Raw genomic sequence first — 16,317 nt, forward strand, 5'->3', positions numbered from 1 at the left:
AGGGTGAGCACTGTAGGATTATGTTTGTATTTTGTTTTGAAGACTACATACAGGTAGTTCTACCTCTGTTTGTTGAAATGTTTTCCCACCACTGTGCAACTCAACCTTCCCCCTGCTGTGGGGACAGATTTTTATCAGTTGAGACCCTGTATGTGCTTTGACTCCTTTCTTGTTGCAGCTAAGTGAAAGATCTTTTTAAATTTCTGGATTCTCCCCAAATAATTCTATCTTTGTGGACTAAATCTTTGCATGCTTCTATCATTTTTCTTTAGGACCTGTTCCTTGAGTATTGAAGCCAAGCATCAAATGATCCACGCTTAAGCTTTTCCTTTGATATTACCAATTTACCATCCAGAAAGTGTCCAGCAATTTACACCTTTACAAATTACACCTTTACCAGCAGTGAGTGAAATTCTCTTTGTACCCTAGATAATATTGACAAAGAAACTCAATTTGATAGTAAAACATTCTTCTTGTTCTCATTTGCATAATCTATTCCATCAATCTCTCAAAAGCAGAGTGGTCTAGAGATGATGGTAGTGGCTTGGAGAAAACAATAGAGATGAAGAGAGATGAACTGATTCAGGATTGAGTTAGGAGAGAGAAATAACAGGACCTGACGATAAATCTCTTTAGGCTATATTACGACAGAGGAAGGAAGAGTTAACACATCCCTGGAGCAAAACTGGAAAGGAATATTGCTGCAAATTGTTTCATAGCTGGGGTAGAAAAGAACGCATTCACCAAACCGATGGCTCTATACCGTGTACCTGAGCCCTTATTAACTGCTCTAGCGTTGATGCAACCTCCAACACAGCAACTGTGATTGCTCTATACTCATTCTCCAGGCTCCATCTGGGTTCTGCAAGGGCAAGGCTGGCAATTTAAATGGGCTATGAGAGGGACCAACTTCCCTGCATCCTTTGGATTTCTAAGGGTAGCACTAATCTCCACTATCACCCCCAGGATGCAGTATTATCTTTGATCTGCTACCTCCTACTAGCTCCTCAGGGTCTGCTCTCCCTGTGCAGGAGACAACCAAGGACGCCCCAGGCACTCCCAGCAGCCTTCGACTTTTTCAGCACTGATAGTTTGTCATTATCCCTCCATGGGGAGTCAAAACAGTGTAGTGATAACCAGCCAACTCTACTGTTCTTGTAAAAATATTCCCCTTCCCTTCCAAATGTTTGAATCCTTGCACCGACAACGTTCCCTTCCACTAGCACACTTTCCCGGGGCACCACTGGTGGAATCCTCAGGAACTGGCCACTTGCTTGTGCTGCTGACTGTCTGTACCTCACATCCCACCCAGGATGGGTCCTCCTTGCCAACTGGATGGTGAGCCCACCCAGTCCCCAAACCCCATCCTGCCTTCTCTCTCAGACTGTGTAACAGCCGAGCCAGGCGGGTCCCCCAGGAGGTACACCCCAAGACACAAATAGAGGTGCAAGAAATTTATTGAGAATGTCAATGCCCTTCAGCCAAAGATCACCAGAAACAGACTGACCTGTAGTTGAACAAGGTGGGCTTACCACTTGCTGCAGTGAGCGAGAATGCTCCACATGGAGAATGGGGGGGCTTCTCAGAAACATGGTGTTAGAACTTATTTTAGGGTATTTGGGTGTTGGTTTGGTGATTTCTAGGATTGTCTAAAGAAGCAGAGATTCACTCTAGATTGGATGCTGTCAAAAAGTGGGGGCAATTCTAAGCCTGGAGGGAGTCTCAATAAATCTTACCTATAGCAGGGGCAGACTAGAGTGAGGATAAAGCTATAAATGGTAAAAAAAAAAAAAAAAGTAGCGGTCACTCATTTTAGCCAGAAGGATTTTTAGTATTTTGTGGGTGGCACAGTGACTTTTTTTTCTGTGCTTAGACAAAATTATGAAGTGATTCTTCTTACTGCCATGGTCTCAGAGTAACTTTGCCTGAGGTTGGGATTCTGAGACTGTTTATATGCAACAGAAGAATAATGTGGCTAGCAGTGCCAGGTCAGCATCCGATGTCAGGGCCAGGGTTTTCCCTCTTCTCCAGGGAAACACTTGTGTAAGATCAAGGGGAGAGGAAGCAGAGAGAGGAAGAGCCTTGAGACTGTGATGCAGGGCTGATACCTGTGAAAGGAGGGCCATGGACGACCTGGGCAACAGAGGCTCAGATAGCAAGACAGCTCAGGCAAGAGCTGAGAAAGCCAAGAGCAGCTCAAGAAAGTCCCAGCCAGGCCCATGGGAGCCCCAGAGCAAAGACTGCCCACTAGAGCCGGGCAGAAATGATCTGGCTCCAGTACCCCCACTGTGCTTGGTTCTTTGTGGGAACACCGTTGCAGATCCCCAAGGGCTAAAGCTTTGGCAACTGCAGCCTGGAGATGGCTCTCTTGAAGGGAGAAGTGAGTAGCACTCCACCATGGCCTCAGAGGCCCAGAACCAAACCCTCAGGAATGTCAACACTTAGAGGTTCGGTAGAAAAGAAGGGAAGATGTATTAAAGAGAGTGAGTTCAAGTAAAGAAAGATGGAGAAGTGTCCATTCGATGTGGCCACGGTGAAGTGGCTGGCTGCTAACCATCACAAGCACAGTCGTGGTCATGTGGGAGGGACAGCCTAGAGTAGGAAAAGGAGGGGAGAGGAGAGGAGGACCTGGAGACTGCGAACGAGGGGCAGGGAAATGGGACCGCAGCTCAAGCAGGGAGGGGAATGCTGAAGATGGGAGATCAAGAACTCCTGTGAGCTGTAGGGAATCAGTCAGTAGGTGAGCGATGCACAGGGCAGAAACCACCCTAAGGGTTAAGTCCTAGAGACCTAGGGACCCAGAACAACTGTGGAAAGGTGGTCTTACACAGGGCAGGCACTTCAGCAGATGGATAGGAAGGAAAAAAGATGCCCTGGAGATGTGGGTGGGTTTATCATTTCTGGGTGGGAAGGTAAGGGAATTCCCAGCTGATAGCCTGTTATTTTCTCATTGAGGGAGACAGCAGCTAAGAGGGTGTTCCATGATCATCAACCAGCAAGATGTCACTACAGGAAAACGATGTCTACAAACAGACAAGATTGAAAATTATTTATTTAGAGACAGAAAACTTTTGAATTTAATAAGTAAATGGCAAGAAGTGGTATATACATTAATTCAAAATATTTTCACTAAGCACCAAATAGAATACTTCCCAATCTTTTTACCAAGAACCTCTCTATTATTGAAAGAGTGCCTAAAACTTTATCAGTTTATTTCGGCTTGTAGTCAAGAAATCTAAAGCTGCCAATCACAGCTTCTAATTAGCATGAGATGACCAGGTTAACAGCCTTGAATTCATATAATGTGAGTAAAAACAACTTTTAAGAGTATACATCCTGAGTGAGGGGATTTGTTGGCCTCAGGCTGTGTACCCCTCCACACACAAAGAAAAATGAGTAGTAAGTATTATGTATAAAAGAGAAATAATACATGGTCCCTGTGTAATCAGAGGGGAATGATGCCTCTTCTCATGAAGGGCACAGAGACAGATTCAGACCACCAACCCCCGAGGGAAACAACGCAAGGTTGGTAGAGGAGACAGGAAGTCCTGTGTCCTGGGGGTGTGACAGGGAGGGCACTCGGAGGCTTCAGGGACCAGGTGGCATCCAGGCCAGACAGGACCGTGAGCGGATGCCACTGCATGTGGGAAGGGGCTTTCAAGGCCGGAGAAAACAAAATGACTCAGGACACTGAGTCACAGAAGCACTGCGTGTTCAGAAGACAGTGGAGCACTTGTTTTGGGTGAAGAGATGTAATCTATTAAGAGCCTGTAAACAGCAGAGAAAGGAAAACCTCATCCAAGGAGAGCCAGACACAATACCCATCTGTATTTCTCCACAGCCAGTGAACAGAGAATCTGAGGGGCTGCATGACCAACAAGCGGGTAAAATGTCTTCCCAGACACGGAGGCTCCACGTGCTCTTTGTGAAGAGTGGTTGCCGAGGGCCATCCTGTGGCACACCCTGCACCTCGAGAACCCAGCCCCCTGGAATCAATACCATCCACTAGCAAGAACCTGGAAAGTTCCGCTCCAAAAAAGCAAAACAAAAACGACACAAGCAAACAACACTCAAAACAAAGACACAACCACAGCTAGCTTTAACCCTCACCCTTCACCTCTGCCCCAAGCCATGCGACTGAGAACAGGGTGTGCCCGGTGACCTACGCTGATGCACCACTGCAGAACCTCACAGAATTCAGCACCTCACGGCTCCCACCACATGCCCCACCCCAAAAGGAAACAAACACCACACAAAATATAAACTGACTCCAAAGAAAGCAGCAACTAAAGGACCCTACTGTAATATGGCTACACTAACCCAGGGTATTACAATCCTCTCCGGCCTACTCACAAAATCTCCTTCTGAGAGCCCTGGAAGCATTTCACACACGTTGCATTAGACTCCTCTTCTTGAGGTAGGTTAAAGATTGAAACTGCAAATTTATGGATTTCCCTACACTACCACTGAGGGGTAACTATCCTAAAAGGCCTACAACCAAAATCCTCATCCTCTGATCCTCAGAACAGATCATACAAACTGTTTTTCCCTCAAACCATACAAACTAATCTAATACTGCAAACACAGAGATTAAAAGTCATACAAAAATAAAAACAAGCAAAGAAAAGAAACAAAAAAGAATCTTAAGTGGCATCACACTAGCAGTCTAAACTCTACTAAACACAAAAAATTTTGCTTGGTTTACCAAAGCCATAGACATTTTATAAAGTATTCAAGCTATAACCCATAAAAATAGGGGAAAAATTTTAGGTGGGAACATAAAACTAAAATCATTTCATTCTCCAGCAAAGGAAGTTTCCAAAATGTCACGTCCACAAGAAAAGTGATGTCTGGCAAGACTGTTGAGGCTGACTCATCCACCAGCTCGCTTTCAGGCCGGCTCTGCCTCAGGTTTGCTTCATCGGCGCTGGGATATTAGCAGACGCCTGCTCGAGGTAGGCCAAGGAGCCCTGAGGGATGTCGGCTGGCTTTTTGTGCTGCACGTTGATGTCCTCCAGCACCTGCTGCCAATGCCTCAATTTTGTCAAGTGCTTCTGGACCAAAGTATCTTTCCGCTGTAGTTCATTCCTTAGTTCCGAGACATCCTACAGACGAAAGTGATGATGTCAGGGCAAACTCATGAGAAATGAATACAGTCCCTGATTAGTTAAGAGCACTAAGAAGTAAATTCAAAACAAAGAGAATCAATTAAACCATAGTAAGTGCATTACTCTGCTTGGCTCCACTATTTGAATAACCTAAAACAACTCTTCCGATGGAAGATGCCTGCCTAACACTGAGTTTTATTTTTAATACATTTTCACTTAATAATTAACACCTAAGTTACAATATTCCAAAGTACCAAAGGGCAGCCAAAAAGAAATCCGTCTCTTTCCCATTCTGGTCCCCAGGTACCAAGTATCGCTGTTCAAAGGCTACTGGTGAGAGTAAAACACTGAGAATCTGACATACACGTTAATAACTGTTCAAAAGAATCCAAACCACTGTTCTATCATTTCCGATTATCAAGTGTTAAATTTTCATTTTCAAGAGCTTTTTTCAATGAATACCAGCATTTTAATTCTTTATTAAGACCTGGCCTTGAACACACCTATGCAGTCATGCGTCACTTAACAATGGAGATACGTTCTAAGAAATGAGTCATTAGACGACTTTGTCATTTTGTTAACACCCGAGTGCACTTACGCAAACCAAATGGTACAGCCTACCACACACCTAAGCTATATGGTACTAACGTTATGGAACCACCATCGTATATGCAGTCCATTGTTGACCAAAACGTCACTATGCAGTGCATGACTGTATCACTACTCAAGTATTCAAATTAAGAAATGATCTGACACCATGAATTGTAAAATCATCTTCTTACCATTCACCTTCTCAACAGTTGGTACCAATGAATAAAAAGAATGTTTCTGATTAATTGGTCACCTTATGAGAGTAGTTACTTCAAAAACTGCCAAAGCTTGATCATTTCAATGTTGTGTTTCTCAGTGGGGGCACCCTGGCCTTCGGGGCAGAATGATGATTCCCTCTTCCACACTGCAGGGGACAGCACAGGCCCACACACTAAATGCCATTCAGTCTTCCCAGTCACCATGGCAGCCTAACACACTTCCAAATGCCCGGCTTCAAACAACTGAGATAAACGAAATCCTGAGTCTCAAGGAGCCTGGGACAGGACATTTACAGGCACACCTCAGAGATATGTGGGTTCAGTTCCAGACCACTGCAATAAAGCAAGTCACAAGAATTTTTTGGTTTCCCAGTGTATATGAAAGTTACGTTTACACTATACTGTAGTCTATTAAGAGTACAAAGCATTATGTCTAAAAAAACAAGGTACATACCTTAATTAAAAAATACTTTATTGCTGAAAAATACTAACCATCATCTGAGCCTTCAGCAAGTCATAATCGTTTTGCTGGTGGAGGGTCTTGTAAAAAACGCAGTTATCTGCAAAGTGCAATAAAGTGGGGTGCAATAAAACGAGGTATGCCTGTACTTTTAATTCCATGAATAAAATCTGACAGAGCCCTTCCTGTGCAAAAGGCACTGGCTATGGCAACCAGGGACACACAGGTCACAGTTCCTGTCCAAAATGAGCTTGTCATCTACATTAGTGGCTTTTCAACCTTTTTCAAGCAGCAGAACCTTTTCTTTCAGAAAAATATTCCATGGAAGGCAGTGTAAGAAACTGCTATTTGAGAGCCTGCTTTCCACCTCCATCCCTGGCTCCACTACCTGTCCAGGTTGTCATGAACACTGACAGTGAGCAACATTTTTCATTCAAGCTATAAAGCCCCACTGTAATTCATGGGCAAAGGGGGTGTCTTATTTAAAGTACAAATGGAATCCTGACAACGTGTGCTCTTCCTAAAAGTTAGCAGAAAAGTGAGTTCGTACCTCTTTGATAACTTGCTCTGGTTTCTGGACAGATAACTGCAATCTTTTTTGTAGGAAAAAACATTCTGTCTGTCTCGCAATATCCAGAAATTTCTGAATACACTGATCAACACCTTAAAAAATCAAAATATTAAATTAAGAAGAACACTAGACACATTTATCTCCATAATAAATGAAGAGTCAGAATATCAAACCAGAACCTTCTCAAAGATGTAATCTGGGATTTTAATCCTGGCCACAGCAATTATGACCCCCAAATCCCCAGATGTTAGCCAATATTAAATAGTAGATAATTCGTGTTTTTGTCAGGTGAATAAGACATCTTAATACAAAGCCATGACTTCTTCTGAAGAAAGACAATCCAGAGATCTAGCAATCAGTATCATGATTTCCAGTTAAAACGAGACATTTAAAATATGGTAGAAAGAAGGAGAGGTACTGGTCACCTCGGAGACAGAACCTGGGTGACGATGGGGAAGCACAGGGACTTTCTTTGTAACATCTATTTAAAAAATAATAAAAACTTACTTTTTTAAAAAAGCAGTACACATACTGGTCTCCTTTGCCCTAGTATCAATATGAAAAGCTCATTACAAGTGGTTCATTATGAGTGACATAAATGTCAATTACTAAACTGAACAAAGAACCAGCAGTACATCGAGATTATTTACATAAATCTTATTCGTCAAAAAAGCTCTCTTAGGATACAAGCAGGAGTGAAACACATCGAGTGTAAAATTAGCAATCAGGAATCTTGCTGAAGGCAAGAACACTGTCCACAAAGAGGGACTTCTTACCAGTTCGAATTTCTTCCTGATCCGTGCCATTGACATAATCCTGACTCACGAGCGAAGCAAAGCAAGCCTGTGTCATGAAAACATGTCACAAAAGGAAAAAAGTCAGTCATGCATCGAAAATCTTACTTCAGAGTAAGAAGTAAGTTCTCTTGAAGTCATTCAATGAGTTGATAGCATGTAGGTTTGCCCACAAGATGACATCATGCCAATGAAGAAACTTCGCACCCTGAGGCCATCAGGCACACAGAGGGAAGGCAGGCAAATGAGGCAGCTGGGACTTGCCAGCACCCCTATCTGGTCTGTCACTCTTTTCCCCACTATTCATTCCACACCAGGACCTGGATCCCTAATCTAGCCCCAGCCACAGCCCCTCCCTCTGAAGCTTACAAGACTTGTACCATCACCCATTCAGGACTCAGGTCACTCGTCACCTTCTTGGAGAGGCCACCCAACTACCCTTTTGAAATGACGCCCCTCCTGCTCACACTCTATCCCCAAGCCCAGCTTTATTGTTTTTCACATGGTTAACTGCCATCATTCCATTCTTTTAGACCATTATTAGCTGTCCCTACTAGCAGGTGGGCATTTTGTCTGTCTTGTTCACTAGACTCCTAGGGTGAGAATGCTGCTAGGCACAAAGTGGGTGTTCAATAAATACAATAAATAAATCATGGACTGGATGGCCTAAGTGAAGGACATGGCTGGTGTCACATGGACAAACTAATCCTAAAGTGGGAGTGCTCTCTAAAGGGGCACCAATCCAGACACACACGTTAATTAGCCAAGGAGTTCTGTGCACTGGCAACTCACAGGAAATGCACAAAGAAGGCCTACTGCAGAGCAGTGGGGCCAGAAAGAGAAGGGGCCGGGGGAGAGGGGAGCATGCGCAGGGGTCAAAAAGAAAGCCTCAAACCTCCAGAAAGCAGATCCCTGCCAGCAGGAAGCCAACTACACTTGGTGTGAGGCAGGCAGACCTGGGTCCAAATGGAGGCCATCAACTAGATGCAGGGCCCTTCTCCCACCTGCGGTTGCCCCATTTGGTTTACAGAGAAAATCACAGGATTCCCCGTGGGGAATCCCCACAACAGCTCAACAAATTAGAAAAACACAGACTGCCCATTCTGCGTATAAGTCTGAAAGGTGACTCCTGTTGGATTTGGGTTACAGGTAGGGTGTATCCGCTTTGTGAAACCTGTGACTACTAGAAAACACTCCATCCACGGGGCCAACTAGTCACAAACTGGTCAATAAAGAGGGGCTGCTCCTCCAGAGCCAGCAGGGCCACCAGACAGGGTGGGAGGAAACCTGATCTCAGGAATTTTAGTTCCCTCTTTTCCCTTTTAAAAAAAGAAAATTAAACAGACCAGCCTTTATAGACAGATGGACAGTTGTATGGAGAAGAAAATGCATGGTGGTCTATAAAAAGAATATGCTTTTTAGAAGTATGCATACGATAGAGCCTTTACCTGGACAGTCAGGAGGTCCACGGGCTAGTCCCCATTTCCAAAAACTGAGGGTTTGTCTTTGGGCAAGTTATTTCCCTCTCTGAGCCTCAGTTTCTCCATCTGTAAAAGGAGGAGATGGTCTCCAAGGTTCCCTCCCATAACAAGAGCGCCTGACCTCAATAAACTCATTCCAACGAAGAACATTTACTGAGCAACTAGAACAAGAAAGCCAGAGACCTTGGGGGTGGCACCCAAGCAGAAAGGACAAGCAGGCAAGCAGTGCCATGAGCCACTGGAGGATGTGGAACAGAGGTCCACACAGACCACAAGGGAGGAAACAGCAAATGCGCTGAGTCTTGACAGAAGAGTAGATGGGTGATCACCCACCAGCAAAGGAGGGTCCTGGTAGCACCTCTCCCTCTCACTCTCACCTAAGTCCAAATGCTGTTTTGGGTTTCACATTCTCTGGGAAGCCTTCTTCGACAGCCACGCCCATGTGCCCTCTCATAGTACCACGGGGTTTCTTCTATCAGAGTACTGATCCCACAGCATGGGCAACTGCCCATCATGTATCTGTCTCTTCCAGTCATGAGCTCCCTGAAGGCAGAGGCTATTTTCTCTGTATTCTTAGCACCCTGGACAGTGACTGACACACAATAGGCTTCTTCACCATTTGACAACTATTCATCAAGCACTTGCTACCTGCTACCCCCGTATTAGCGCCACAGATACAATGAGAGGAAGGAGGGCAAAAGAGGGTCTCAGATTTCATGGAGCCTGGTTTAGTGGTAAGTGCTACAAAGGGGTGCAGGGTGCACTGAGGAAGTGATGTGTGAGCTGGGGAAGGACACCTGGAAGCCCAAAGAGAAAACAAATGGCATATGCAGAAAAAGGCTCCTGTGGACAGAGTAAGAAGAGATGGGTCTGGAGTGGAGACTTGGTCACGCAAGCCAAAGGTGACCACACCAAACCTCTGGTCTTATCCCAAGAGCCACAGGTAGCCACTAAAGGGTTTTATTTATTTATTTTTAATTTTTTTTTTTTTAAGATTGGCACCTGAGCTAACAAGTGTTGTCAGTCTTCTTTTTTTTCCTGCTTTTTCTCCCCAATCCCCCCAGTACATAGTTGTATAGGTGGGACGCCGCCTCAACTGGCCTGACGAGCAGTGCCATGTCCGCCCCCAGGATCCCAATCAGCAAAATCCTGAACCGCGCCAACTGAACCACCCGGCCACCGGGCCGGTTCCACCACTAAAGGGTTTTAAGCATCAGGGTGCTGGTGGTCAGCTCTCGCCAAGACTTCTACCGGGCCAGTCATGACCGAGAGCCACCTCACCTCAGGAACAATGGTAGGTGCTGCTCCAAGGCTTACCCATCCCTTTCCCTTACTGCTTAGCACCACCCCAAAGGCTCTCACCCTCCTCCCAGACAGAAGAGATCTCTGTCCTTTAAACCAATATCTCCAAACTTTTGAATGCTTATTCTATCAGTAAAAGCATTTTGCCGATGCGGCCCCAATAATGCATTCATTTAAAAGCTATATTCATGTACTTCTGTGCTATTATATACAATCTAAAATTCCCGTGACTGAGATTTCAAATGTGGAAAAGGTAACTCCAATGAGAAGTTATCCTATTTTATTTCCTCACACTAAGAGATCATCTTCCACGTTCGAGACCACTGGAAGCTGCCAAAGCACGCACTTTTACCTCTCCTTTGTCTACTTCCACTCCGCACCTTCCTTGCTGGAGGGTAAACTCCTTGGGCAGAACTCGGAGTCTGGGTCATCTCCGCCTCCCTCCCTCTCCCCCTAACCTCCAGCGTTCCTTCTTTCTTGGCCCCCAGTACCAACTTCTTCCGCACGGCAACTGTTAAATAAGTCCATTTCAGCTCCAAGAAGCCCATTACTTTTGGACCGTTTAGGGGTGGAGCCCAGCGGAAAGGAAACAAGACTCAATGGTGCGACGCTGCGCTCCGGGGAGGATGAACCCGTACTAAACACATGGCGTGAGGGAAACGGTGCTCACGGATGGGACCAAGAACCGGATGGGACGGGAACAGACGGCTGGGAACGTGGAAAAGTCCCAACGTTCACCAAGTCCCAGTCCTCAAGAAACGTCAAGTTTACGTGTCTCTGCCAGCCGACCTGAGCAGCATACCGGCCACAACTCAATGCGGAGACTAAAGCAACTAACTGACGTTCTCTGAGCCTGTTTCCCCATTTGTCAGCAGGGTGCGGGGACCGCTGGGGGAGACAACCTGCGCGTGCGCAGCTTACGTTTCAGGAAAGAAGGAAGGCTGGGAGCACAGACCCCACGCCCCCGTCTCGTCTTACTTCGAAAGATGACTCCAATTCGTCCACCAAGGTGCTGTTAGAAATCCTCGGAGCGCCCGGCGCGGCCTGAAGAAGAGAAGCCTGACCCGGGAGCCCCGGCGGGGGGGGCGGGGGCCCCGCCGCCTGCCCAGAGAACATACCGCCCAGCGGAGCCGCCATTTCTGAAGAGGCGGGGAAAGAGGCCCACTGCGCCTGCGCGGAAGCTGCGCCCGCGGGTCACGTGACAAACCTGGCCACTTGACGGTGCGGGGGCGCCCGAGGCGTCTCGGGTCTCGGGTCCGGGGAAACCGGTTGTTAGGCACGTCTATTCCCTTCTATTTGCCCGTGTGCAGGTCTCCTGGCTTTTCCGTTTGTTTTTCTTGAGAACTGAAGGGTTTGACCGGATATGACAGTGGTGTGGAGAGGAGAATCGTCTGTGGTGGGGCGAGCCCCCCCGTTGGAGTCAGGATATTCTTACGCTGGTCCCGACTTTTCCCTTTACGCTTCGAGGGATTTTTGGCCAAGAGTCTTATTCTCTCCGGGCTCAGTTTACCCACTGATAAAAGGAGGGAGGCACCCATTCATTCCACATTTATTGAGAGCTTACTGCATTCCGATTACTAATCCAGTCGCTGTCGGCACAGCGGGAGGACAGGCGAAGTTCCCCTTAAATTCTCTCTGGGGAGAGACAGGTAACAAAAATGAGTGACGGGGCTGGCCCCTGGCCGAGTGGTTAAGTTTGCGCGCTCTGCTTCTGCGCCTCAGAGTTTCGGAGGTTCAGATCCTGGGCTCAGACGTGGCACCGCTTGTCAGGCCATGCTGAGGCTGCGCCCCACATGCCACAACTAGAAGGATCCACAACTAAAATATACAACTATGTACTGGGGGGACTTGGGGAGAAAAAGCAGAAGAAAAAAAAAGAGAAGATTGGCAACAGTTGTTAGCTCAGTTGCCAATGTTTTTTAAAAAAGAAAAAAACGAAACAAAAACGACTAACATTGTTGACGCTCCTTATCTATGTGCCTGGCACTGTTCCCGTTAGATATTTGTGTTACAAAAAAGAGAAAATCACTATGCTAATCTTTTCATAACTTGCTTATTTATCTTTTCAGAAGCTGAGTATTTTTTCATTATATTTAGTTTTACAGTTATCAGGAATGTTTATTGAACCCCCCGTGTTCCAGGCACTACTTAATTATTTGGGGTTATAGCAGCCATCCCAAGTCTCTGCCCTCATGGAGTTTACTATTTGGGGGGGAGGGGCGAAGAGAGGATAAGCACATAAATATATAAAGCAATATTATCTGAAGATAAGTGTTAAGAAGAAAAATGAAGCCCAGGAAGGGGGTGTTTAGTGTTGGATTTGAGATGGGTGGTAGGAGAAGGCCTCTCCCAGGAGATCTGCCTGGAGTGACTGGAATGAACATTTAACTAGGGAAACTTTCTTGACAGAAGGGCCCCTGAAGAAGGAACCTGCCTGGCATATTTAAGGAACTACAGAAAAGCCAGCAGGGCAAGAGCAAGTGACACAGGACAGAAGTGGTCAGAGAAAAAGCAGGGGCTTCCCTTTGCCAATCAGTCTCAGATCAAAGGTCATCTCCCTGGCTGCAATTCTAAATTAGACCCACACTCAGCCGTTTCACCCTAATTTTCCTCACAACACTTAAACATTACCTGCAATTATCTTGTTCGTTTTTCTTCTTCTTCATTGACTAAGTTGCCTTACGCACACCCCCAATTGGAGTACAAGCTCCATGAGATCAGGGCCTGCCTGTCTTCTTCACCTGTTTTCCTAACAGCCTGGCTTGAAATAGACATAATAAATATTTGTTGATTGGATGAACACAAATAGAATGCCAGGAGGAAACTAGTCTACTCTGGCAGTTCTCAAACGTTTTTGGATTCCAGGACCCCTTTACTTTACATTCCTAAAACTTATTGGGGACCCCAAACGTTTTTGTTTATGTAAATTATGTCAGCCACTATTTACCTATTAAAGCTGAGAATAGGTAAAATATTTACCTATTAATTAAAACTGAGAAAAATATTAATTCATTTAAAATAATAAACATGTTAACATAAATTTTAATGTAAAAAAATAACTATTTTCCAGAACCAAAATTAATTAGTGAGAAGAGCAGTATCATTTCACATTTTTGCAAATCCCTTTAATGTCTGGCTCATTAAAGGACTGTATCTCATGCTTACCTAACCATGAGTGAGTTGCCTGACAGTGTGGTCTCCTGGATTCACACCAGAATAGAGTACAGATGAAGTTTTGGGATTTTGCTGAAACATGTTTCCTCCTTTATAAATTAGGAAAACACTGCCTGGGAAAGAGCACTGAGAAAGAGAGAATGTATGTAGGGTGTTGAATACAGTGCTTGCCATAGACTGAGAAAAGACAAGTGACATGATGTAATTTAAGAATAATCTCTCCACTGGCACAGAAACATAAGCCAAGCACGTGGAAGCAGGACCAGTAAGGCAGTAATCTAGGAGTGCAGAGAGAGAGGGTGGTGATTTGTACTAGTGCAGCCAAGGCAGAAGGCAGAAGTGGTGAGATATGGTCAAATAAACTCCGTGATTTGCTCAGGAAAAAAGCCAACTGTTTGGGAATGGAACATGTAATGGAATTTGTTGATTATGATTATCTGATGACAGGGTTTAGGCTAACATTTCCCTAGGATCATGATGAAAGCTCAAGAGTGGCAGAGCTGCAGCCATAAAATATGGCGGGCCACAGAGAAAATGCCCCAAGGAACTGGTCAGGCCAATACTGTCTAACTGACATAGATGTCACCAAGTGATAGAGCATGGCTTCAGAATTCTCCCTTCAACCCTAGACTGTGAATCCTCTAAGGGTAAGGACTACATCTTGTCTACTTTGCCATCTGAAGCACCTTCTACAATGCCTGGCACAGGGTGGGCACAAAATAAACGTTTGCTGAATCGATGACTCCTTCACTCCAAAATAGTAACATTTCCTATTATTTCCTGCATACGTCACGCAGGGTATGAGGGCATTTTTGGATTTACTCTGCTGTAACCTTAAAACCTTTTAATTGCCAAGATTTCATCAAGTTCATTTTCCATCCCATTGTCTCCTTTCTCATCCATTCATTCAGCCAATATTGACACTCAACAGTGGTTGGGTCCTGTGCTATGAGTAGAGATACAGTAATGAGATATGGTACCTGCCCTCATTGCACATAGAACATGCACTGTGCTTTTATAACTAGGGCTTATATACTGCACTATATTCAGTAATGGTTTCTCGCGCTCAGAGCCATGTGTTGGATTGCAGATGCTGGGCTTTGCAGATCCATTGATCTGGGTTCTGACCTTTTTTCTACTTTCTAGTTTGCAAACATTAGCAATTTACTCCTCTTTGAGCTCTAGGTTCCTCTTCTCTAAAACAGTGTCACAGATACTGTTAGTTGCCCATCTCCTGTCCTCTCTCGCGTTCTTCTATCAAGGTGACAAATACACCTTCCTGATCTTAATCTACATCTCCCCAAATCCCTTACATAAGAATAGCTTAACTCTGGTTGATGATATAAACACAAGTGTTATGTGGGATTTCAATGAAGGCTCCTTAAAATGTGTTCATTTAACTGTGATTGATCTCTATCATTTTCGTGTAGCCTTCAACCCCAACAGCCAGCTGGGACTGAGGGAACCTTAAGGCTGTGGTAGTGATGCACATTTCTGAGCCTGGGTTTCTGATGGCCATGGGGCTGCTTGAGTTTTGGATTCCCTACTTCAGCCACCCTTCTAACACCATCGTGTTCTAAACCACTGCTGTTTTGGATTTGCTGGGCTCTGCAGCCATGCCTACTCCTCACTGATACATAGGTGGATAATACTATCTGCCTCAGAGCATGGTTCTGAGCATGGGTTTATGAAATACCTGGCAGCCAGATGCATGTGCAATGACAACTATTAAGTTTCATCTCAACCAGATTAGATAAGCACATGAATCCAGGGCCCTGTCAAGTCTTTTGTATCCCATACTCTAGTAAACACAGGTGTTCTATTGTTCTTTTATCTATAAAAGATAACAAGCCTTCTATAATATCCCTTCTTGGCTTTCTGAATCACCCAAAGAAATCTAAATGTTTTTAGTTTCCCTTCACAAGCCAGTATTTCTACCTTCTGATTCCATCTTTCCTGAAGAAGTAGTTTCTGGACATGGATACCCAGAGGAATCTGTGTTTACTATTTCAGTCTGATTTTAATTCTAATAACATGAATATGCATGCCCACTGCCATTTCCTCTCTATAAACCAGGTTAGACACATAACAATATCCTCTTACATGTCAAGTGTTTAAAATAGTAAAAATAACTCCAATTAAGAGCTTTCCTGTCAAACATTTTCAAAGTCTTAAAAAAAAAAGCATAGATCTTATTCACAGGTAGTTTGATTCACCTGATACAAAAGTGAAAAAGAGGAGAGCTTTCTTCAAAATCTGCCCAAATGGAATTTTGTTGATTGGCTGTAGTCACAGGTGGTAAGCAAATAGTTTACCCACTGACAGTCCCTTTTATGGTCTTGTTTCTTCAGTATTTCAAAATAAACTCTGCATCCATTCAAGTGACAGAACTGAAAGCATTACAGTGTAACAATGAAGAATACCAGCTCTGGAGTCAGACTGATGCGGGGTCAGCAAGCCGAAGAGTCAAAAGAAAGATTTCTTGGACTCTCAAGGTCTGGCAGTAGTGCCCTTTTACTTAGAGAATGGTGTGGAATAGCATGGGGACAGGACCCATGGGCAGTCAGAGCTGCTGCAGGGGAAAGGACCCACAGGCAGGAGGAGCTGCTGCTGCAAAC

The 16,317-nt window shown here is 44.9% G+C and overlaps 1 protein-coding gene across 1 annotated transcript; it reads right to left on the minus strand.

The window, feature by feature from the left end:
- Positions 1-3,034: 3,034 nt before the first annotated feature.
- On the minus strand, positions 3,035-12,372 carry MED28 (mediator complex subunit 28). Its single transcript, XM_070613106.1, has 4 exons — positions 11,504-12,372; positions 7,725-7,791; positions 6,928-7,040; positions 3,035-5,105 (listed from the first exon to the last, which is right to left on the minus strand). Exons 1-4 carry the CDS (start codon positions 11,660-11,662, stop codon positions 4,908-4,910), a joined length of 537 nt encoding a protein of 178 aa, XP_070469207.1. The 5' UTR covers positions 11,663-12,372; the 3' UTR covers positions 3,035-4,907.
- Positions 12,373-16,317: the final 3,945 nt, after the last annotated feature.

The sequence above is a fragment of the Equus przewalskii genome, chromosome 3 (genome assembly GCF_037783145.1).
Source record: "Equus przewalskii isolate Varuska chromosome 3, EquPr2, whole genome shotgun sequence".
Classification (NCBI taxonomy): Eukaryota; Metazoa; Chordata; class Mammalia; order Perissodactyla; family Equidae; genus Equus; species Equus przewalskii.